Genomic DNA, 27051 nt, shown 5'->3' with positions numbered 1-27051 from the left:
CGGGTCAGGTGTGGTGGAACTTTACCCATTCACTTTACCACCGACTAAAGTTCCTCTAACTAAGGTTCACTCCTGGAAACATTCGCCGCGTCTTACTGAAATTGCATCTTATAATGCAATGTGAGATTCAGACTTTTTCCCTGAACTTATTTATAAGAGAAATGAAAATTCTCCCGTAAGAGAATGCGGAAACTTTTGCGGTGAAAAAATTCCATTAACTTCGGTTAGTTCATTTTTTTCGTTTGATTTAATTCGGGCATTATGAAGTAATGTATTATATAGACATCCTATCGATATTATTTGCATAATAATAACTGTTTTTCAGACCATCTTGAGAGGTTTAATGTAATAAGAACCACAGAAATAATGTTTTTAGATATCGCAAAAACCAAGATTGGGAACTTTTAAATGTTTTGGGGCAATGTTAAGAGGTTATGAATTCATATATTCTAACTTATACTTTGTCTTTATACCCTTTTCTTCATCAATCACTAACGTCTCATTTTACGACAAATAATTATGTTATTCACGATTTCCTCCTCTGTCTGAGACTTTTTATTCTTTTAATTTCATATACTCGTAGTATCTTGAAATCCACATTGTTAATTTTAAAAAAGTACATTATTTCAACCACTAACTCGACTCCATATAATAATAATAACATGGAATTTATATAGCGCAGTTTAGTGTCATTTCACTTCAAGTGTTAATAGTTCTTATTCGAAGTATGATACAGTTAAAAGTGACCGAGGGGAATAGGGTCCCATTAGCTCAGTTGGTAGAGCACTGTCTCGGAAAGACAAGGGTCCTGGGTTCGAGTCCCAGATGTGACCGTTTCCTTTTCTGATTTTTCTGTTTCAGATTTTCATTTAGAAATCGCTAATATTGTCTTCAATATTTAAATATTACAATTTGAGGTTTTACTCAATAAAGTTATTCCGAAAAATAAATAAATATATACACTTTAAATCACAGAACATTTATTTATGTGACTGGGTGAGTTGCCAAATTCTAGTAAATCTTTTAATGTAGACTGTACAGGCCATCTAATTCCAAACGTTTTATATACATCTAACAAACTTTATTAATCTTGCTTTCTAATTTTACGTGCAGCCTTGTAAATAAGTTTTAATATTGAATTAGGATTAAAAAAAAAAAAAAAATGTGGTATTTACAAGTACATAAAGCATATTACGGGTTAGATAGTATACCCACACTGTCGTATTTCACCACAAATACGCTAAATTCTAATAGCTATACCTTAAGATGAGACAAAGGTCTAAAATAAATCCAAAATCTTAACGACGTAAGTGAAGCAGCCGTGCACAAAAATATGCGACGCGCGGTCCTGGTGCATCGGACAGACCTGTAGTTGAATTTGCTCTGTCAAATCTCTAAAATAAAGTGAGAATCTTAAAGACATAAGTGATGAAGTCTTATAAAATTAATATTCGGCGCACGGCCCGGCGTAACGGATTGACCTACGGTAGGCTTTCCTCTAGAAGGCCTAGAAAATCGATCTCGGCGTTGGGTTTATTTTAATTATTTCTGATGATTGTATTACTAAAATCTCAAGTTTTTCTAGAGGGATCTCTCAGAAAGTTACTAATTCATCGTCTAGAAAAATAAAATCAGGTGTTTATCACTAATTTTGTAGTTGCAAATATGCAAAATGTTTTATAACATTTTTAAACCGTTGACATTAAATATTTTAATGGTACGGTCCTGTTTTTATTATCTAATATATAAATAACTTACATCCGTAGGAATCCGTTTAGAAACATTTGAGATGTTGGAAATACGATCATCAGAAATAATTAAAATGTTAGCGTCGAACAAACCCCCGTTCTTAGAGTCTCATGTCGCCTTAAGCGATAATGTATCGACGGATCTTATATATTACGTACATTAATATCCGTAGCGGTGTCTAGAAATCTAATTTAAGCAACGCAAAAAAGAGCTTATTTTAATCAAACTGTTCAAGTTGATTTTTTCTAAATCTAAATATTAAAAAAGGATTTTGCTGAACAATGTAAAATGTAGAGCAAATGTGTGGAGTATTTGGATATTTACTGACGACAAAGTGATTCGAGAAGGGGGAAACACGTCAGGAAGACAAGTAGATGTAATTAAAACAAATATAATATCGTCAAGGCAATTTCAATCTTTTGCAAGAACGTAAATATCTCAATTTGGGAGGCAGGTAGCGGCACCGCCGCCCCGGAAATCATTTATTGAATAACTCTTCTGCCGTAGGTAATCTCAGGAGGTTCGCTACGTTTGGTGACTTTGCAGTGGTTCCCCGGTGCATGTGGTGAGGTTCGTCTAGGTCAGTGTTTCCCAGCCTTCTTCATGCCATGCCCCACTGTAGTCTTTTCAAAAGTGAGATGCCCCATCGGCATCTTTTTTAATTAAACAGCAGGTTAATTTTCAAATCATATTGTAATTTGTTTATAAAAATATGAACCCCTAATGAAATTAAATTAAACCTATTCTAATACATATATTATAACTGAAATTATTACAAAACACAAATTGAAAATGTAATTAAATAGAATAAAATTAAAATTAAAAAAATAATAAAACACAAGTTACAATTGAAATTTAGTACAAACATACACATATATTGATGCCTAATTCATTATTAAATTCAGTTAGGCTTGCTACAAAGAAATTTTATGTCCGAATCTAACTTATTTAATTTCAGTCTTAGGTCCCCTCTATTAGTTATATCCAATCGATTTCGTTTTTTAATGAGTAAATGGCTTATGGTGCTGAATTTTTTTTGTATGGCCGATGAGTATTCCCCTTTATATGTGGAATGCCTACGTGTCTCTTCTCTGAAGCGTGGTGCCCCAACTCTGAGGCGTTATGGGAACGTGAGGCACCGTGGGAAACACTGGTCTAGATGCTGGCGTCAGATGTAACCTACTGCAGGATCGGGAGACATTGGTTAAGGGATTCCTTTGACTTTCCCAACATGATTCTATCGACTCCTGAAATATGTCCGTCATTCCTGTGTTTTTATCTATTTCAAATTCTTTGTTTTATGAGGTAAGCTATTTTAAACAAAATCGTATTTTTTAATATGATACATACAAAAATACTGTTCCCAACTGTCTGGAGCCATTGAGACTATGACATCTCCAACTGGAGAATGATGTGAGGATGGAGAAGGGACGGATAGAGAGAAGATGAAGGTAGGAGAGTACCTGACTATTCAGATCTGTTCAAGCCATTTTAAGCAAGGTTTCAATTCTTAACGGTTGTCTTATACCAGGGCAATACTGAGAGTATATTTCACTCTGGAACGTGCCGCAAGTATACTAAATATTATTTTAAATGAATAAATAGTGAAATACCACGAATCGGGATTCGAGACCCGCGACCTTCGGTTCGCTAATCCACAGCCTTACCTCTCAAATAAGGAGGCCGACAAATACATGTACCATAATTTATTTTATATTTGAATGAATAAATTACTCAACAAGCCACCTTTCAGTTGTTATTTTAATATTTTTACACCTGCCACTCATGTCACAAAAAAACAAAAGATTTCCTTTAGGAAAGTACCATTAATTTATAAAACATTTAAAAATATTATTATTTATCGATAATACATTACAAAAAATAACAATAAAATTTAAAATATATAATTTTTAGTGAGTTTAGAAAAAAATCATTTCGGGAAAGACAAAAACTATTTATTATTAATAATATAAAAGATACCTATTTTTACACAAGAAAACGAATTTAAAAGAGTGTTCAATGAACAGTGTGCATAGATTTTAAAACAGACTAGACAGACCTAACACAGTTAAATGGAAAATATATCATAAATACATTAAAAGATAAAAACAGAAATCCACCATCACCGGTTAATTATTATTAAGCATTAATATTCGCAATCCATCCCCCCGGGGGGCGCAGATTCCAAATTTCCAGAATCGACCGTTTCCCAAAGTCCAACTAATCCTAAAATCCTCCAATTATTTTACCTGATCGTTAGGTTTTTTAATTACATTTTCACAGCTTACCGTGGCTCAAGGAAGCCAAAAGGGATGAAAGGCCTTACATTTCTGAAAAAATACCAACCTAGCTCGCCTCTTCCTTTTTGCAAGAAGAATTTACCTGCTTCCTTAATTGTAGATAACATGCAAGATGGTGAAATACAAAAAGAGTAATATAGTATAAAAAAATTACAAAATATAAACATTTATCGACAAACGTTAAACCGAATTAACAAATACATCTACACATTATTATTCACAGGTATTCACAAATATCTACAAATATTTACAAATCTCAAATATTTCTACATATTTTTGCATTTTTTAACATATACGATTATATTTTTCATTTGGAAAAATGTTTTGTTCATTTGGGCATGAATTTAGTTTTGATTAACGTTTTGAATATTTTTATCTGCTACGATAATATTTTAGGAAATTATACCAAATTTATACAAAATTACCATCTCCATTTTTCCACGTGTATGGTAAATGCGGCCTTTAGGATAATATTACAATTAGATGACACACTTCGCGATATTCGATCGAGCTGAAACTTGGCAGAGAGACTCGTTGATTTATTAATAATATGTAATCAGACAATATCTACACGATGCAATGGCGTGTCACGTTTTCGAAATTTTACTGTATCAGGTTCTTCTATTAATTTTGTTCACGTACGTCGGGTATTCTCGCCGTCTCGCGGAAATGCCCCCTTTTCGTAGCATCGTTTGTTCTACTAACACCCTTTCAAAATAACATTGACCTTATTGCAGTAGTACCAATACGATATAATACAGTACATCTCGTTCATGGGCAATCATTTTAGTTTTTTTTTGTTTTGGGAAATGGTTAAACGAACTAAATTTTTAAACATATATTCATATTTGAATTCCATAAAATAAAAATACGAAAATGTTAATATTTGTACAGCTCTTATTTTTAACTGATTTAGTATAATTATAAAATATTCATTTATCTTCAAGTTATGAAATATACTAGAAATTGAGGCTATGTTAGCATTTATTTCAGCATTGCAAACGTATTGAGGCAATAAACTGTAATGTCTTTACAGCCAAATCGCTTTGTTGAAATTATTAATGTTCTGGCGTAGATCGTTAAACCGGAAGACATTTAAAAGCAAATATTAAAGACCGGAATTATAAATTTCGGACCGTAAAAGTGTGTCACTCCATCCATTTGCCTTCCCCGGCGGAGACACGGTGACGGGTAACTTATCTGCCCTATTGAATTATTAATGGTTGCATCCTGAGAAATCGATTCAAATTAACAAAAAATATATTCAAAAAAAAAAAGTTTTCGACCTTGGGAGGGTCGAGCTCGACCCGCCATCTCGGATTGAAGGTGCCAAAATTTGTTTTTTTCAAAATAATTGTGAAGTGGTCGTTTTTACAAACAAATTGTAGAAGGCAAACTGAAAGACAACTAAATTACCTACATTTTTTGTAGAAGTTTTTTTTTGTAAGTCTAATAGGTAACGAGTTACAGTGGCGGAAAGGTGAATATTTTTCTAAAAAATGATGAAATTCCCAACTTTGTAATTTTTTCGGGTTATTCATTACATAATTACTATAATTTTGTTAACTAATTTCCACACCGCCATGAGGTAGAGAATATGGCGCATTTTTTTTATTGTGGTATCCCCAGTAGGTCTACTCCACAGATATACCAGCGATGGTAGATTTCGAAATTATGTTACATTACTATAAATTATGTTACTTAATAACAATCTTCGTCATCAATGTATAAAGGGGTATACTATATATATATATACCCCTTTCAGAACCATCTAATACGATCGTGAGGGACCGTTTATAAAAATATTTTACGAAAACGGTATTAAATTTTCGCGTTATTCCGGCCCACAGTGACCGTGCAGGGAAATTTTTCGTTTTTTTGTGAATTTCGTTTTTCGAAATTCACCGCTATGGGCATAATTAGAAACGGTCAAAATGTTGCGCCAACAACGAAGCCAACCGCCGCCTAGGTTTTTTTTTATTTTTTTATTTTTTATTTATTTATAATGTATTACAAAAAACATGGTAAGTAACACATTATTCCCAATGAGTTGAGATAAAACTCATTACGGGAAGTACAGACACATAAAATACATTTTACAAGGATATTACACTTTTAAAAAAATACAACATATTGAAAAGGAAAAGAAAAATAAATAAAAAAGGAAAAATACATTGTTAAGAATAGAGATTTTAGAAATACTGAGAGACATCTATACACATGAAACATAGTAAACCAACATATGAAAGCGAGCGAAAATTCACTGGTTTAAAAACATTTTCAGGAAATAATCTTTAAGCGTTTTAACTAATATTTTTTTGTTAGTTACCGATTGCTTTATTTCATTAGGTAATGCATTGTATTGTCTATATGCAATATATTGTAATGAGTTAATACCAAATTTTGTTGTGTGGGTAGACGATGCTAGGTGTATTAGATTTTGGGACCGTGTTTTGTGCTGGTGTATGTCTGAATTAAATGCTGGTTTGATGTTAGTGTGTGAGGATCTATGTATGATTTGTAATATTGTACAAGTGATATTGTATTTAGGTTAAACCGTAAAAGGAAGTATGTTTGTCTTTAAATATATATCTTTGATATGTATATCCCACGGTAGACGGTAGATATTCCTTATTGCTCGATTTTGAATCACTTGTATTTCTGATATTTGTTTTTTAGTAATAGTGCCCCAGATACTAACTAAATAACTCAGATGGGAGTGAATCATCGCATAGTATGTGGCCCTTAGTAGAGATGTAGACCTTGAAGTCGGTACAGTACGCCGGTTATTGGGGATATTTTAGATTTCACATGCTCAACATGGGAATTCCACGAAAGTTTAGAGTCTATTAATAGCCCTAAATATTTCGTGACTTCTATATTTTGGAGCTTCTCAGTTCCAAGTGTGATATTCATTGGCACATAATCCTTATTACCGAAAGTTAGGTAGTGCGTTTTTTTTATATTGAGGCTCAATTTATTAATACGCAGCCAATTAGCTAGAATTGAGACATCTACATTCATTTGAGACTCCAGGTCACTCAGGCTTGTACTGTGATAATAGATTACAGTGTCATCCGCATAAAATTGGAGGTTTCCAGAGATACCACATTTAGTTATGTCATTGACATATAGCAAGAAAAGCAGAGGCCCAAGAATTGATCCCTGTGGCACTCCACATGTGATTTTACCTAAGCCACTCGAGACACCTTTGACTTCAACAAGACAAAATCTATCATCTAAGTAGCTTCGGAGGAGATTTAGGGGCTTCCCAACAATTCCCAAATATTCCAATTTCTTTAAGAGTATTTCATGATCGACCGTATCAAAGGCTTTTTTGAGATCTATAAATATGGCTGCCACATATTCACCCTGGTCTATATAATAGGTTGATTATCAATAAACACCAATATAAAAATTATTTAAGTTATTCACTGTGTTATAACATGTTTATTAATTATTTTATTGTAGTTTTTTTATTACAGCATTCATCATTGGGTAAGACTACTCTTACATTTCATACCAATTTTGTATAACATGCTACTGTTTTTCTCACATTTTTAAATTTTCATTGAGATAATTTCACACCGGATAATAATTTTAGCTAAGTTTCAGCATGAATTGTCACTGTGTTTTAGTATTTTTTTTAATTATTAAAGGTGAAGTTACTGAAGTAATTTTATCAATTAACCCAAAAAAACAAAATCACAGAATTGCTCAATGTATAAAGTATTAAAGATATATGATGAAATGCCTGAAAATCGGAAGAATGTAATGTTTTTAAAAAATGTTATGCTTACTGCAAAAATATAAAATGTAACCGTGTACATATTAGTTTATAGATCTAAAGTGTTATATGTACTATCTCAATATATAAAAAAATAGGCAAACACGATTTATTATTGCATAAATATTTGGTAATGATTTAAAGTACTGGCATTTCTACTTGTTTGGTTTTATTATATTTTCGTCTTAACTGCTTAATTTAGTTCACTTCACTTAGTATCATTTCTTCTCCTTTTTTCTACATTGTGTCTATTATAATGTATTTTAACTGCCACTAACCTAATACACTATTGTTGTACCACATTGTCCTCTTTGAGACTTTGAACTGTGTTTTTCATTGTGACGGCCGAATAACACTATCTAAAATATAGGAACACCTCAACACAAGTTCTCTTAGAGAGGTGTAAACATAACACTTCTACTTACCCATTTACATAAAGTTACTGATTATTAACTTTTATGTATAATTGGAACTTATTATTTATGTAAGCTGTAATCATCTGTAAAATGTATAATGTATGTACAAGAATAGAAACAAATAAATAAATTTACGCAGAATACAATGTGGTAATATGTTATTCACAAATAGCAAATATTGCAATGTTCCTAAATGCCTTAGTTTATAATTACCAGCATACATGTCGTTAACTTACTAACATTATATTAAATTTTATGGAGAAACTTCAACGATTCATACAAAACCTTATGTTCGTCTGTATAAGAAAGCAATCAAACACTGTACAATATACCTACACGAGATATTATGGTGTATATAATCATATTCCACATTCACCCCAATTCGAGATTTTTATATTGCGCCTTAAAGATATAACTATAACATTTTACAGGCTAAGGACCTATTCTTTTGCCAAAAGTTGTCAAGAAGTTCTATTCCATGTATGGAAAGATGTTTTATTGAACATAACTTATAAATGCGCACTAAATAGAATATATTCATTACGGCCTTTACTATATTACATCGATCGTATATTTTTTAACGGAGGTTATTACACATTTATATTTTCTTGAATAAACTATCTTTATTGATTAAAATAATAACTGTTTTATTTGTTTAATTTCTCGCGTTTATTGCAATTAGTTTTATTACCTTTCTCCTCCCAAGATTGTAAGACCACTTTTTTTCTTATTGAACAATTAAAAAATATGACGTGTCTTATAAATATGCACATATGTTTGATGTTTATCCCTGATGTACCCAACCGTTAAATTATTGTTGCGTTGTAAAAGTTTTAGGAGAGGTTGCGGCCAAATTCTGAACCGCAATAGAACATACAGCTCACCAGGGAACCCTAAGTTTCCCTTTAAGAATAAAATCTGACCTAACAAATCATAATTTAACTTTGCACTTTTCAGATATGCCACTGCAGAACACGTAGCGTTCTTGGAAAGTCCTTTTTATTGTACACAGCAAATAACCACCTTTTCTATTTTCAGGAAATAATCTTATTTTTTTCTTTATTTAGTAAACTACTAATCGTGAGTATAATATATGTGCCTACAAGATATAATGTATATAGTGAGGAACTTAAGTTAAGATATTATGCTGGCTTAAAAAAAAATATTCACAAAAAACAACAAATATTACTGTTTCTATAATTCGATATTAAAATAACTAAAATTAATAAATGTAATTTAAAAACTATTGAAATCTTAAGAGGCTTAAAAGCCCTGTGACGGATCGGCAGGTTCTGACAGAACTTACACTGCTACCCCCACGTCACTGGCCTCCTGCGTGCATTAAAAATGCGGACAATTTTGTGCCAAGCTGCAATGCGTACTCGTGCACGGTACACCACTGCGATATACAAATCATTTCAAAAGAATTTAGGTGTTTAAGAAAACTTGCTAAATACATTTTTTTTACTTTGTTTTATTTTGACCCGAGTGGAATTGACTGTTAGCACCAAATCGAATACATGTTACGTCACGCGTACCCCTTCAGATCTTTCGATCGTTTTGGCGGGTTTTTAAAAATACCAATTAACAAAATTATTATCAATAACTACGAAATCGACGCCTTATTGGGACTTTTCATTTTTTTTAAATAACATGAATTCCTTATTTTGTTTATCCATCATGTCAAAGATCAGTTAAATTCTACTTCTTGTTAATTATTTCACTTCTGCTACGAGTGCTTTAACTGCCTCCGGACTTTTCCGCAAAAATCATGAAAAATTGAATTCTTATGTGACCTATAGTTTATAATTTAAAAAAAAAAAAACAAACCACCACATATTCTTTGATTAAAAATACAAAATTTTGATTAAAAATACATTATGCAGTTTAGTTTAGCATTTTGACCTCAAATCCAAATTGAAGTTTTGTATGAAAAAGCCAGCGCAGGTGTTCCTGGGAAAGGATGGTCGGACAGTTCAACATTCCAACGCGGTTGCTTTAGTTGTGCACATGAAGACGCTACAACAACAGCTTTCCAACTAGTTTACTTTACATTCTTCTTCAGATTTCTGGCTTTCCTATCCGTTTACATATTCTTCCCCGATTTTTTTCATGGAGTCGGTGGTTGTGACCTTTAATAGTTTCATAAAATGATTTAGATTTATATTTTGATTCTGCTAATACAACCACTGCAATATAAAAAAATGGTATCGTGTGAAGAACCGATGTAAAATTTTAAAATATTATTTTAAGTAATTTCTCTCTATTGGTAGCACAAGGGTTCCTAAAAAAAATTCTTACCCTAATTAAAATATTATATTTATGTCTGTCAAGTACGAAGAGTGTTTTTAAAGAAAGTACCATTTTCATATTGAAAACACTACGCAACTTTAATTTTAAAAAAAAAATTTCAATAAAGTATTGCCTCGTGCTTTCTTTATCAAAACGGCACCTACTTACTGAAAATGCGCCCCTCGCAGAAGGAAAGCTTTAATACTTCATATAGAGATTGTAAAACATACACGCGTTTTTATTATATTCTTGAATTCTTGGAACACATTTTTCCCTTAGCTCGTATTATTAATTGTTGTCAAAAAATGAACCATCTATGTTTATAAAGGTGTTTTATCGGGTACGCCGGATTTAAATTTGAAATGAAACACGGTAAATTATTATTTAATCAGTATTTTTTATTGATTATAAAGTGAAAATGTTCACATTAATTATGGAAATTAAATATGAATTCAATGTCGGCCAAATTCCGCCTCAGCTGTGCTTTCCCAATCGAATAATAATTTACGGTGTTATTTCAAAATTAAATCCAGAGTATTCGATGGATCACCCTTTAAATATTAATTGTTTCAGAAGTTGTTTTTTAATCAAACGTAATGTGTTTATAATTAAATTATTTCTAAAAACCTGTTCACTGCACATTCTACTAGGTACTATTAGCAAACATATTTATGTGAAACCGAAAATATATTAAAAACAATCCTATTCTTACCAGCTTTTTAATAAAATCCGATATCTCTAACTATAGACTATGTATGCAGTCGTCAATCAAGAAATTATTTAAAGCTGCTCTACTCTCTCAACTTTCGCCTGAGATGATAATAAATTCGCATCGTCAACATGGTTTTATGGCAAATAGATCTACTCTAACAAACTTAATGATTTATCATGAATATTTATTTAATACTATGAATAAACGTCTTCAAACCGACGTAGTATATGTAAATCGACTTAATTAAGGCTTTTGATAGTTTCGCATAAAATTATATTTATAAAATTTAGAACCCTTGGAATAGCAGGAATAGTTCAAAATCGTTTGAAAGTAATCTGCACAAAATAAAAAAATATCAGTTACACTCAATTCACACTTTTCACGCAAGTTTTAAGTATTCACCGGCGTTCCACAGGGGTCTTATTTGGGACCAATTTTGTTTTTACTTGTTTGTCAATGACATAACTACCGTTTTTTATGGAGTAATAATACTCCTATTTGCTAATGGCCTTAAAATTTACAAAAGCATTACTAATATCAATGATTTTTATGTATTACAATTAAATCTTGTGAGGTTACAAGAGTGGTGCACCAGTAATGAACTATTCCTAAAGATTGATAATTTTCAAACATTTACTTTCGCCTGAATAAAAAATCCTATCATGCCTCAATATGCCATCAATAACATTATTCTAAAAAGAATCGAACAAATTAAGCATCATGGAATTATTTTCGATGATAAATTAACTTTTGCTCGTCATATAAATGAATTAACAAACAAGACCTTGAATTGTTTGGGGTTTATTTTGAGTACGGTGAAAATTTTTAAATTAATTAATTCATTTTTATTACTATTCACTAGGTTAGTGAGAAGCAATCCATAGTTTAATTTGACAGTTTGAACTCCATTGTACAAGGTTCACCAACTAAAAATCGAGTGCAGTAAAAATTTCTGAGTTTTATTAATTATAAGTTACGAATCCCAGTCGAAGATCTTAATTACACGTTTTTAATGTACTAACTAAAGTTTACTGACTTATCATCAAGGCGCACAATGACTGAGTTTGTCTTTTAAATATAGCGAATGGCAGATTAGACGCCATGGATTTAAGAAACCTTATTACTTTGCATATTCACTCATAAGACAAGACAGACTACTACTCTCTGCAATGTTTCAAAGTCTGCTAACAATTATTTCGAAACACAGACATAGACAAGATAATAATTATAGTTAAATCGACGTTTACCTTCACCACCAAACCAAACTTATCAATTAGAATATATTTGTAACTGATCGAGAAAATTTATTTTTTCTTACGTGCACACTTTATCTTTATATACATTTGTCAATGTTCCATAAAACACCCAAACGGGCTTAATAATGTTTGTTGATTACAAATTTGCTTTACAACAAACCTTTCTTGTTCATTCTTATACTAATGCTAAGCTATGTTCTGTATAATACCCAATCTGGCATTATAAAGGTTTGTTAAATACTAACATGCTTAACAATAAACATTACATATTTATTTTACTAACATCATTAATGTTACTAAATGTTGTTCCGCTACTACTTTCATAGTACCTTATATACCTTTATTGTACTATTATTCGGATATATTATTTGCACAACTATTATTTGAATGTGCAACAACTCTCAACGATAACTTGTATTGTACCTGCTTCTATTGACCGTACTCGGCCAATTACGCTATGTAATATAAACACATTATTGTGTTCCTGATCAGCTTACCTTAAACATTGTATATATGTTACAGCCTTCATAGCGTGAAAATCAATCTATATGAATAGTAAATGATAATTTTAGTTTGTTCAAAATCCTTATATACGAAAACTCTTGACCGGTTGCTTTGAAAGTTTGACATCATGTTGGATTCGAATACATGTGCGTTTTTATAATATTACATTAGAAAAAAGCTTTTTATTTTACTCAGTGGAATAAAAAATATTCTTTCAGTATTATTTTTTTAAGCTAAATCATTCAAACATCTTTCCTTCCGCAAAAATTACGATCACTATTTGAAGATCAATGCAAAAATTAACCGTTAAAATTCTCTTGAACATACATATTTAATTTCCTTTGAGAATTTTGTGAAAAATGAGGTTAGTAAAATATTTCGCGTAAAGGAGCATTTTGGAAAAATATTTTTTTCCAAAGACAATTGTAAGTTTATAATTATCCTTTCTCTTACTACACCAATCCTCTCTCATCCTTTTATGTCCTCTTTCTACTATTATGAAGTCTTTAAGGTTTACATTGAGTACCATTAAAATGAATCATATGGTCTGAAGTTCCATTGCTAAGCAAGCGCCATAACGGTTGAGGCTTTCAAAATATAATTTTATGTACAACCTTACGAAACTTGGGAGGAAATGCCCGTTCCGATTTGTCATGATTATTTAAATACTTAAATCCTATCGTTATTGTTCTACGAGGGTTTTTCTGGGAATTTATTGTAATGGGTATGGTGGAGGTGTCGGGGACAGGTTTACGTGCCAGTCTAGTGGTCTCGAGTAACTGGCCTGAATTTCAATTACATAACCTACTGGTTGTTAGAATCTAAATAACTGGTTATAAAATCGTTCTTTTAGTTATTTCGCTATAAATTAACATTGCGCGTGTTTTAGTGACTGCCAGCCACTGGCTAGTTGATTAGTTATTAGTTATTATCAGTTACATTGAGTACCATTAAAATGAATCATATGGTCTGAAGTTCCATTGCTAAGCAAGCGCCATAGCGGTTGAGGCTTTCAAAATATAATTTTATGTACAACCTTACGAAACTTGGGAGGAAATGCCCGTTCCGATTTGTCATGATTATTTAAATACTTAAATCCTATCGTTATTGTTCTACGAGGGTTTTTCTGGGAATTTATTGTAATGGGTATGGTGGAGGTGTCGGGGACAGGTTTACGTGCCAGTCTAGTGGTCTCGAGTAACTGGCCTGAATTTCAATTACATAACCTACTGGTTATTAGAATCTAACTAACTGGTTATACAATCGTTCTTTTAGTTATTTCACTATAAATTAACATTGCGCGTGTTTTAGTGACTGCCAGCCACTGGCTAGTTTATTAGTTATTAGTTATCAGTTGTTTTCATGGTAAAGCAGTTATTGCAGTTTATGGTTTTGTTAGTGGGAGCGGATTGGGTATCCAATTATTTTTTAGCCCGCAAAAAGGGTTAGCGCTATAAGAACTACATGCATCTAATATCACCTCACTAAAGAAAAATGAAGATTTACATGCAGCCCGTATAGCGCCGTTCTGTTTGTCATGGTCCGAACGGTTTAGAAGGCTCACATGACGTCAATTGCAAGTAGTAGCTGTATAGTTCGATTATCAAATATCCATAACCACCGATAACCATCACAACCGTCATAACCAAATAACCAAATGACCGAGCTGTAGCTAGCATGTTCGGTGGTCTGCATTGCACCGCATTCATACATTGCCGACTTTTTAAGGCGAAGCTTAGTGCCAAATAACTATTTTGATAATCTTTATTAGGAATTGGTGTACATTATGAATACCAAAAAAATTGCTTTAGATAAATTAAAGGTTTTCCTATCGTTTAGTTTGGGTAGAATACAAATAAAATAATAAATTACTCAATAAAAAATGTAAATGTAAGCTACTAAAAAAAAATTTTTTTCAATAGAAATTTATGAAAACATAAAGGAAACAACTTTTAAAAAATACAGTATTATAACAAAGATTATCTGTGACAGTTTCACTTGATTAACTTTTTATCTTATAAAATTATTTACAAAATAAATAAAAACCATTTTTTTGCTTGAAATCCAACGTTTCTAGACTCCGTTTGTCAAGCACTTTTAACGCCTATTACCTACAATATAAGGTATACCAAGAATATACACATTTTTGGCTAGTAGCTTCCTCTTAAGGCCCCACATGTGCATCATGTGGGCACAGCGGCTGTGGGAGCACTTTATCCTATAGATGGCGGACCAGAGTTTTTCGAGAAAGTGCAAACACATTTTTTATATTAACAACTACAAAGTAGGTACTTTCATAATAACTGATAATGATTAGAGGGATATTCTAACATCATCAACTGATGAAATTTTTTAAAATAAGCTTTTTCTACAAATCTAGAAATGATTGTAATTAATAGTACTAGGGGTAAAAATTACAAGTTTTTTTTTTTATTGAAGAATTTAACAATGTTTAACGATTATGGCATATTTCACCCCAAGCAGTATGAGGTTTTAAAAATTTAAAGCTCATGTCGAAAATAACGCAGAACAAAAAAATTCATTGAAATGAAGCTGGGCAATTTGCAGAGCTCGTTGATTAAGAATTTTTTACTGATTGGTAAGAAAACATTTTTAAAATTAATGTTCTGATTGGTGTCCAGTCTGAAGATAGCTATAATAAGCTGAAACTGGAAATGGTCTAAAAATAAGTGGAAAATAGTTATAAACTGTTTAAACATATCATTGATATAGTACTGACCTTCGCGAGGTATTCGATAGCATATCGCATCCAAACTCATAGAAAAACTAAAGCAAATTGGAATAGATAGAATAGCGCTATGGTTCCAAGGTTATTTAAAAGAGAGACTTCAATATGTCAAAATAAATTATACCTTACGCGAACCAGAAACCGCATATTTTGGCACACCGCAAGGAACTCATTGGTCCAATCCTTTTTACTATCTGTGTAAAAAAAATTTCACACTCCCAATAGTTGAATCACATCGTATATGGACGACACTGTACTGATAAAAAAGGAAAAATATGGAAAGAAACAACGAAGATAGCAAATTCCAACATAAACTTACTTAAAACTTGGTTTGACCTAAATTGCCTGTAACTTAATACTGAAAAAACTTATTTTTTACCATTCTCATTGAAAGAAAAAAAAACGTCGAAAATATTGTTAAAATCCACACTTCCGAGGGTGAAAATAAAAAAAAAAGAATATAAACATGTCGAATGTTTACCCATAACGGGCAAAAATAGCATTGACTATCTGGGTGTTACAGTTGACAGACAATTAAAATGGAACGAGAAAGTAAAAAATATGAAAAGTGACTAAGAAAACTAATTAACATTTTTATTAGATTAAGAACCATCCTTTCATCCCGTATGATTAAAATAATATATTTTTCTCATGCGCAATCTATATGATAATATGCTACATATAATGGGTTGGGGAGAGACTTTAAAAAATAACCTTTCGTCTGTAGAAAAGGTTCAGAGGTTAATTTTGAAATTCATCCTGTGAAAACAATCGACATTTCTAACCACGTAGCTATTTAAATCTTTTATGGTTCTTTTCACAATTAGCTTCGAAATATCTATATTTGTAAATTATTGTAATGTGTTTGTATATTTCACAAAAATCAACACCTATTAGGTCACCATAAAAAAGACAGCCGCCTAGTATGGTGAGTTATTTTACATATTATCTGTAAATGTTTATGTCGAATATGATGTATTTATATATAATTAAATAAATCAAATTATGCATAACAAAACTTTTATTACGATTTGAAAAACCGTTTTTAACCAGAGGCGAGACATTAATATCATGTATAAATCAATAAATTTATTACCGATTTGTGCCCTTATGTGGCAAAAAATTTTATTACAGCATATATCTGACAGTCCGTATAAAACAATGGTGGATTATGGACACAATACACGTTTCATACAAAATAAAGGAATGAAAGTACCTGTGTTCCAAAACAAATATGGTCAAAGAACTCTTGAATACATAATACATTTCATTTTTAACAAATTGCCATATGAATTAAAAGAAAATTGCTCCATTATTAAATTCTCTTTAATATTAAAATCATGGCTACTTAGGAGTAACCTCATGTATTAAGACTGTGATACACTGTTTTTCCCCATAATATTGTTTCTGTATTTTCAACTTTAAAGTAAAACACAATTTTTTTTTTGGTTTTTGTAGATATTATGTATGTATTACTACGCTAAAGCGTTGATGATTATTTCATTTATGTATTGTACTATTATTATATGTGCAACTAATCTCCTGCTGACAAGCTACGTGCAGTGGCTTAGCGGGTATAAATAACATTGTATGTAATTTTTATACAAAAAAAATAAATAAATAAAAAAATTCAGACTTTGTTGATCTACTTACTTATCTGAATAGATATTTTTTAAGCCATAATATTTTTCTCTCAATTCCTTATTCGCTAAATTTCTGTTGGTTTTAAAGGAGCCATGTCATGAATATTATTTGTTTGCTTTACGAATCGCAATTGTAATAAAGCAAAAGTTCAGCACAGCAATTTCTTCCTCTTACAAATTACGGCACAATAAATTTCTGGTTTTCCCTTAAAGAAACGTTGTCATGTTTATATAAACCTCGGCAAGCTGCTTTCAAATTAAGACAATAATTCAATGGTATTCGTATTTATTGCTTGAAAATTAATATTTACCCGAAATAAAGACTGTTGAAATTTAGTGAAATGAGACTTACGGAAAAATCATCAAAGAAATAAAATACCTATTGGATATTAATATTTTCAGTGTTTCTAAAACTTATTTTAAATAAGTAATCAAACTGTTTTGAGCAGTAGGACCAAGGTGAATAAAATGTGTACATATATTTATATTGGTCTAGAGATACCAGCATAAAATGCATCCAGTCGAAATGACTAATTCTACCATTAATCAATCTAACGTGCTAAAGTATTAATATATAAATTGTGGCTCCCTTATCAGGCACAAGAGCTCCTCATTTCTGATAAGGTATACATGACCATATATGAACCTTAATATTATATTTTGCAAAATATGTATGTTTTAATGTAACCCATATGATGTATATTAAAATAATAATAAAAAAATAAAAATAAAAAATAAAATAATAATTGCCAGGAATAACATTCTGTTCGATAAGATAGAATCTTTTGTTAATTGGAACGATTCGTATGTGCCCGCCACTATTCGAAAGAGAAATAATTTTTTCATAAACAATTGAATGAATCATTAAAAATGTGAATTATTTTTATTTAAAAAAAAAAAAAAAAATTGAATTTGTAACAAAAAAATAATTGACGGAGATCTATTTTATTAGAGGTCTGAACAACCCCATACAAGTTCAATTTGACATTGAGTTACGCATGCACCTCGAGTTCTAGGCGCTACAACGATAGCGTCCGGACCATCAGAGTTACGCCTGCATCTCGAGGTCGTGCTACGGCGATAGCGACCGGACGGCCGGAACGACTGAAGCGAATCAACTAAACAGTTCATTCGGAATCATGGTTTTATTCAAAACAGTCCTCTCATACCTTCTGCTCAACAATAAACATTGCAAAAAACTAAATAAAAAAATTATATTTACATACATACAACTTCTTGTAAGCCCGGTAGCGGTAGGGTATGTTGGACCCGCGTGGGCTTTGAGGAGGTACCTATGCTTCGGAGGGCAGCGTGGGTAGAAATAACTTCACTGCACGACTGCACGTACCTAATGCTAGCGTGACTCATTAGCGGCAGCTATATAAATTCTCGCGCAAAAGTTTAAATAGTTACAGCTGTTTTAAAATGCTTGAGTCTGTCAGACCCTACCAGGCATGCCAGGAGTTATAACAATGATTATCCTGACTTCAGAATCTATTATTCAATATTATTATAATATTATTTAATCATAAGTTTCTAACATAATAACATTTTGAAAACCACCATGAGAAATTATTTCATTTTTAATTAGAAACCTCACTGGAGCCAGGGAGACTATGGCATCCCTAATTGGAGTATGTTGTAAGGTTGAAGGTAGTAGGGAGGGGAAAGAAATCAGAGGAAGGTATGGATATACCTAGCTATTCAGATCTGATCTTACTTTGTTCATTAAATTTAATAAAATTATCTGATCGTAGAATCATTACCGATTCCTGTTTGTATAAAATCATTTATTAATTCAATGTTTGATACCCCTGATTTATTATATCTAATCTCTTTTCATACTCCAAGCAGGTCAGATACAAGACAGTACCTACGATATTATTGTAGCAATTCTATATCAACGTCCCAATATAACACTCGTACGCGACGGATTCAACAGCTAGGAATCAAATACTCCGATGTTGATGTATTTAGTACATTAATTTCAATATATAAGCATACCTTATTGAAGTTTTTTTCATCAAGTTGGGGAATATTTTGATAAATCTATTTAAATAGACAGTATTACAGTATTTTGCACGTTAACAGTATTTTGTCGGTTGAAAGAAAAAAATATTTTGGATTTTTAATATTTATACTTTGTACCTACATACTGTGCGGATCAAATTCAACAATATCTGTATTTATATATGTGTTTTAAACAGTCATTTCCTGCACTATTTACGAGTAAAATTTCGTCAATATTGTTATATATGTATATAAAAGCCTTAATAGGAGTAAAATAAATAAATCACCAGCACGGCCAAAGCCATTTCAAGCAACGTTCAAATTCTGAATGATGGTCTTACACAAGGGTGATACTGAGAGCATTTTCCACTCAGGAACGTGCCGCAAATATATAACATATCATTTTTGTTGCGCACGCCGGTATCGAACCAGCGACCCCATCTTGCTAGTCGAAAGACTTACAACTCAACCACGGAGAAATAAAAAAAATACTCTCAAAAAAGGAAACGAGCATGATACGTGCACAATAAAACTGACATTATACACAACAAAACTGTTATATAACCTTTCAAATTACTAAAATAATTACCCTTTTATGTTTTTAATGATTGAGAAAAATATGGGATCATAATAAATGATTAAAAAATAAATGTACAAAAACAACTTGGTGAAAATTGAAAGTAGATATTACTTTCTGAATCCTTAATTCTCTCACAAAAGAGGAATTTGAAATTAAACATCAACAGGTCTAAAATACTTATTTTATACATAAATCTCTTCGTTATCTATCGATGGAAAACAATGAGTGACCTCTTTTTTAAGTCTTCAACCTAGCCGTATATTCGTCCTTTGTTTTTCCTCTCAGAGGGCACTATTTGACACTGTTTTTCAAATGAAATTTCATATTCACCGGGTAAAATTTATTGAAGGTTATCGATTTGGAAAAGTACATATTTTAAAGAAAGTAACCATTGGATTGAAAGTCTGCCGAAAAAGTTATTCTGTAGCTGAATCAATAAAAAAATGTAAAAAGAAAGTATTGAAAATAACCAAAATATAATACATTTTTCTACAGGTTTTATCCAATATTTTTTAGGGTTTTCTCTTTTCTCCACATTTATAAGATAATCGATGATACCTATGATAGATGGGTTCTCATCTATTTGTTTGACCTCAATGCAATTTCAATGTCGGCCGTAAGTAGAATCAATTAAAAATATATATTGAAAGCATCAAAAATGTAATAATATATTATTGATGATATTTAAGCTACATAGAAAAGGTTTCCTCCTTAACCGCATCTATGCAACCCAATCAACATATTTTAAGTCCGTCTCAGCTTTTGGACAAATTGTAATAGCAGAAGAGGACGACTACAATTTTTAAGCTTGTTAATTTATTAGAATTTGATAGAAAGCTGATATCTATACCTAGAATCAGCGTTAACGACTCCGCATTTTGAAATTCCACCAAATTGTAACACAGTTCCGTTAAAAAAGTTTTTGAACTTTAAACGTTAATCTCTATAAATTTGCCTAGCTAAAAAGTAATTGCATGAAATTACCTCGCTTAAAAGTGTGCTTCGAAAATTTAAAAAAAAACACGTCTGATTCTGTTATTTAAATTAGCCGTGTTTTATTAATTTTCTTTATTTTAATTTATTTTCTCCAGCATTGACGCACACTGGAGAAAAATACTAGCGCCTAATATAATCACGGCTCCCTAAAGGCTTCAACTTTATATTATTCTATTATTTTATCATTTTATTCTATTTTATTTTTAATTTATTCTGTTTTCTTTTCTTTGTTTTTCTGTTCTATCTTTTTGTTTTTGATTATATATTTTGTTGTATATCTATATGGAATGTGTGGGATTACACTAACCTCCCCACATACCGGAATAAACACTTTATTATTATTATTAAATGTTTTTGCTTACGCCCATCAATTATAATCGTTTTTAAATAGTAGCGCGCTCCCTCTAACATTCGTATTCACAATATCTCCCTTTCAAACCATCTTCGTCTTTTTTTGAATGCTAGGAGCCTTAACGGGGACCTTTCAAATGTCAAAAATATAAAAATGACGCTGAATACCCATTTGATGTTAAACGTTAATTTCTGCGAAACAAATGCACCTTAGTTAGACAAACTTATGTACACAGAATACATATGTTTAAGGCGATGCAATACGTCGTGTAATATTTTAAATTGAGCCGCTAGCAATAACAACCCTTACGTAGATGGCGATAAGGTTTAAATTTCCACTTAACACCATCCGCCTGTTTTGATTTATGCAAAAAAACATGGCCAAAAAGTGCCTTTTATTTTAATTTGTGGATGTTCAGGCATAAAAATTAAATTTTTTTAGATCATTTTATATATAACTTAATTTTCCACATTATACAATGAAATTATAACCGAAAATGGGTTCGTAAGTAGGAGATTTTGAACTTTAAAGCAGTTTTCATAGGCCTTATACATAATTTTTTTCTGGGCTTATAAAAATACTTATCTAAAAAATACTCGATTATTTTAAAGGCCAAAATGTATTCTACTCGCAGTATTTAATTCAAGCATCTGAAACATTTCTAGGCGACCAAATTTTCAAACCAAAAACACATGATTTTGCATTACTATGTATGGCATCGCCTTAACTGAAATAACTTTCACATTGAATTTAGCGAACGTATAACTTGTAATGTATCAACAACAATGAAGTTGGTTTTGTGCACCGAGTGGCTCCGCGGCGCAGGAGAGTTAGTTACAATCTCCAAAGGTCCATGAAAGATGCTGAGCAAGCATCTGGCTAACGGTGCTGCCGCGGTACTTCCAGCTTTCCGCTGGCTGCAATCATTATATTCCCCAGATGTGCATAACTTCCCAAGGTAAAAATTTATGCACCCGGACTCGGTAAATTTCCCGTTCACCCTGGATTTATTGACTTTTCAATATTCATTTGCTTTCTGAACTTGGTTTATTTTTGAAATAACATTTTCTGATTCATAAACATTGTTAACTAGGAAGTGATAATTGACTGAGCGTGGCATAACTCGACCGTTATGCATTTCATCTGTAAATTTGATTGTTTTAAGAAAGTGGCAGTCTGCTGTGTTGAATACTACATTTATATCCCGCCGGAGTTAAAGAGAGCAAACTGTCAAATATGAATAATTAATATTACAGTACCTACCGGCATTAAGAAAGTTTGAATAAAGAATAATCATTGAGATAGTTTCTTTGGATACATTCTATAATTCCTTATTTGAATTCCATTAAATATTTTGATTAAAATAAAGTAGGTAGGTATTTAAGTACCTACTTACATATTTTATGATTTCCAAGGAAATTTTGGGTTTTGATTTATTAAATCTAAGAAAATTACATTATATTTTTGGATGAAATGTCTACTGTTTACTGAACTACTAGTAATATGACGAATTGTCAAAAGTAACAGCGCCAATTATGTGATTTTGCCAAAATTCTGCTAGTAAAGATTTTTTAATACGATAAACGCTCAAGAGTCTAAACCTACCAGAACCGGTGAGCCAGCGACGTTTCAGTTTAGAAGTGTGTTTTGAGGCTCTGAGAAGCAGGAAGTAAAGGAAATGATGACAAAGATGGTTTAAAGTTCCTTGATTTTCAGCGATGTCACTAAATATAGCAACAGCCATTTCAAGCAATCTTTCTTTTCTGAATGATGGTCTCTTTCACTACAATTTAAGTAATTATTATTGACAAATTAGTTCATGACAATTAATAAAATTATTCTGCTAAAATATTAAAATATACGTAGTTACTTTATCTCGTTCCTAAATTATTCACACAATCAGTTTCAATTCTGATAATACTTACACTTAAATTCAAAGCAAGTGTTCCTTGAAACAGAGTAAGCAGGACACATGCACATCCAAAATAAGTATTTTTGATCATTATATATTTTTTATTTCAAAAATTATTTATTTATTTGGTGTGAAAACTAATATGGAAATAAATTAATGATGTGATTTTAACATTAAAAAGTGGTTAGATATTGACTAAATTAATAAACTCAGCAAGTAAATTATACGCTATTAAAATTCAAATCATTATTTGTTCGACAATATTTGCTTATCTTATCGAACGGTGTATCGTGTGTTTAAGAACACGTGCGTCTTCTATTATTCCTCGTGATGGATTAATAATTAACTATACATATTTGAAATCTAAAAATCTGTTCCCATAAGGATCGCGAGAATGATTACAGAATATAATCAGATAAAAAAAATGTGCAGATTAGATAACGAATGAATAAATAAAAAAATATACTTTATATATTTGTTTCAATTGTTTTTTAGATTTTTAATTATTTATTAAAGGACTGTGTCCAATTACAACACATTACAGACAACACGAAGTTATAACAAGGAGAAATGATCAATATAAAATTAAAAAAATTACAACTTTGACAAAAATAGGGTACGAAAAACAATAACGATAATGTTAAGTCAAGACAGGAAACGATTTTGATGGAGTTCATAACTTCTGCCACGTCAATACAAAATATAACTGACGTAATTACTGACAAAAATCATCATGACCAGATTCCAAAAAATTCAAAGTCCTGAAATGAGTTGACAAATCTGGCCATTCTGGACATTGGTGAATGGTATCCATAATTTGTGGGGTGTTGAGTCTATGGGAAGGAATATTGAAAGGGATGAGTTACAATACAGTAGGTGAGTAAATCATATGGTTAATAATTTCGAAAATGCAAATGAGATTATATAGTTTTTTTCTACGTATTTCTAAAGAAGAAAGTTAAATTAATTTTACTTCAAGTTTAATGTGCCTGTTTTTACTTATTATTATAACTTTAAATAAACATTTTCATATTCTTGATACCTCTTTTTGTAATAAATTTATTGTGATTTCTGTTCAGATTTTTTGGTCTTTGACTTCGATTTAGATTTCCCTTGTAAGAGAGTTGCTTCTTCATTTGCAATTGAAGGAATCTCGTGGAAGGTTTCCTCAGTATAAACACGGTTTTTCTTCAGTGTGGTTCCATGAATCTGAAAAAAGAAAGAAAAAAGGCATTTCTCATTTACCCTTCACGAAAGAAAGCGGGATCTTTCTATTTTTTTTCTCAACAAAGAAACTAAAGTATTTAAATGAAAAATGATTGGAATTCTCAGAAGCTTAAGTTTTGTACTTGAATATATTACTCAATAATTTAACATCTTTCTCTTAGACCTTCGAACTATTTATAAATATCAGTTATTAAAAGTAGGTACTTATAGATACGTACCCCAAAATGAAAGAATCAACGGTAAGTATGAATTCAATAAATATATCAAATTGTTTTCAGTAAGCAGGTAGATATTAGATATTCACTTTGTGGTTTAGAATATTTCAAATTGTACAGTAATTACTTGTTTAATTACTCAGTCTAATATTATTCAAACAAAGTACTTCATAAAATTAATTAGATTTTTAAATACCTAGTAAAAAAACATTAAAAAACTTATTGTTTTACATACCTACTCAATTATATCAACTACATCCTAACCTAGATACCAATTTTAAAATATTAAAAAAAATAATAATACAGATCTAATAATACCTATACATAGGTAATCGAACTATATTATTAGCTTCAGGTGTACAAAACGCCTTATCATAAATATGAAGATAAGAGCCATCGATTAATCTAAGTTACTAGTAATGACGTGTTCTGAAAACAATTACCACCTGCCTCTTTCTTTACTGGATTTGAATTTTCATCGATATTTTTTATTTTTAGGACTTAAATTATTGATATTTCGATTAAAAAATAATTATTTTTTACAAATCTCTTTACGAGTAAAATTGCAAAAAATGGGGCTCTACATTTAAAGTTTTGTTATTGATTTCAACTTAATTATGAAAATAAGGATTAGAGACGAAAATAGTTTTGCTACCAGGATCTAGATGGAAAAATTGTGCAAATTTCATTACGAGAGAACACACGGTCCGAGTGTTTTCGCTGCTTCGTTTTAGATACATATAAGATTGCAGCTTTTTGCTGGAGGAACGGCTGCACGGCCGTTTTCATGCAAAACTTAAATGTCGAATTGAGGCCAAAATACTCAACCAAACTAAATAATTATTTTTTATCCAAAAGATATAAAAAATATCTAATACTTTATGCTATTTTATTTATTTGTGTTTTGAATTATGATGATGCAAAGAAATAATTCGATTTTTCATGATTTTAGACGCAGCTTTGGCATTTTCAATGAGATAATTGCAATTACAAAAATATAATATTCGTCTACCTACTGTTTTAATATAATAAAATATTTAAAAAAATTAAAATCTTTAAAAAACTATCGTTTTTTTGTGTAGAAATCTTAATGTACATACGAACATTTTGGGTTTCAACGTTATGTCGGTCGTTCGCAATTTATATGTACACCAATCTAAATGTATTTTCCGTCATTTTTGCAAAGTTAATTCCTGAAAATTTATTATTAATAATTATCATTAATTCACAAATTATTGACCTTAAAATCATACAAAAATGATTCTTCAATTGCCTATGTTTTAAAATTCATAATATAAATAAATAAAATAGCGCAAATCTGTAATGGATATTTGATATACCTTTTGATTAACAAATTGTTGGTTTTGTGGGGTATTTTGGCCTGAAATCCAATATTAAATTTTCCATAAAAAATGCCACAAAGCCGTTACATTAAGACATTAATTTTATTGTTGTTATTGTTTGGTTTAGAAAACGTATCTTTCTCGGTGAATAAAAGGTTCTGTTCATGAAACACTAACCTTATCCCATATTTGGATGTTGAATCCAAAGTTGACGTGGAAGAACTCGTGGTGTTTGTCATGGAAGTCCGCATCGGGCTGCCAGGGCTGCCACCACTGGGCCTTGAAGTTGATACCGGAGTGGTCAATGATGCCGTGGTAATAGGTATAGATGGCCACCACGTAGAAGGGGACTGCAAATTATAAAAATAATTTAATAAAACATGAAGTTTCCACACTTAGTACTTGAACGTGGAGCAGGATTGGTCGATGTTATTTTAGCAACTAAGACATTTATAATGTATGCATTTGGTTCAGAAACTGAAACGGACTAATATGTGAACAGTTCTTTTTTTAATTTTTGGTGAGTTTCAGATATTTTTTGAGATTTAAAAAATAGCTAAAAATCTTTCAAGCAACTGAACAATTTTGATAGCGGATTTAAGAGCAGTTATAATTTTTCCTTTTTCTCGATTTTGAACCCACGACCTCTAGATACACATTTAAAGAACTCACCTCTATGCTATTAAGATCGTCAGAAGGCTATATAACGCGTATGTTCAATCATATGAAAAATATGTCAAAATTATATTATGGATATTAAGCCGTGTTTACTTGAAACCAATTATTTATTTTTGTATATTTTTCGGCTCCGGATTCCTTTCTCTCAAGGACTAGCGTAAGCATTGTTCAGATGTTCTGAGAACCATTCATCGAACATAATTCTTTGCGTGTTCCGCTGAACAAAAGGATACTTATTTTCTTCGACATACAAAGTACACTTTTGCTGAAAATATATTGAAATAATAGAATTGTAGAAAATATCGATTAAATCGCAGAAAAGAAATACCA

At 31.1% G+C, this 27051-nt stretch overlaps 1 protein-coding gene across 2 annotated transcripts in view; it reads right to left on the bottom strand.

Moving 5' to 3' along the window:
* Nucleotides 1-23400: 23400 nt before the first annotated feature.
* LOC149422940 (uncharacterized) overlaps nt 23401-27051 on the bottom strand; it is a 31244-nt gene continuing 27593 nt past the window's right edge. For both annotated transcript variants that reach the window (XM_089632784.1, XM_089632783.1), the window contains exons 6-7: nt 26221-26393; nt 23401-24467 (exon numbers count right to left, since the gene is read on the bottom strand). In XM_089632784.1, coding sequence (XP_089488910.1) covers nt 24318-24467; nt 26221-26393 — 323 coding nt within the window. In that variant the 3' untranslated portion in view covers nt 23401-24317. The remainder of the gene's footprint in view (nt 24468-26220; nt 26394-27051) is intronic.

This window comes from Hesperophylax consimilis, chromosome 6, assembly GCF_061612785.1.
Source record: "Hesperophylax consimilis isolate HC1 chromosome 6, BYU_Hcon_1.0, whole genome shotgun sequence".
NCBI lineage: Eukaryota > Metazoa > Arthropoda > Insecta > Trichoptera > Limnephilidae > Hesperophylax > Hesperophylax consimilis.
Note: the sequence above shows the minus strand (reverse complement) of the source record. Positions and strands in the feature narration are given on the sequence as shown.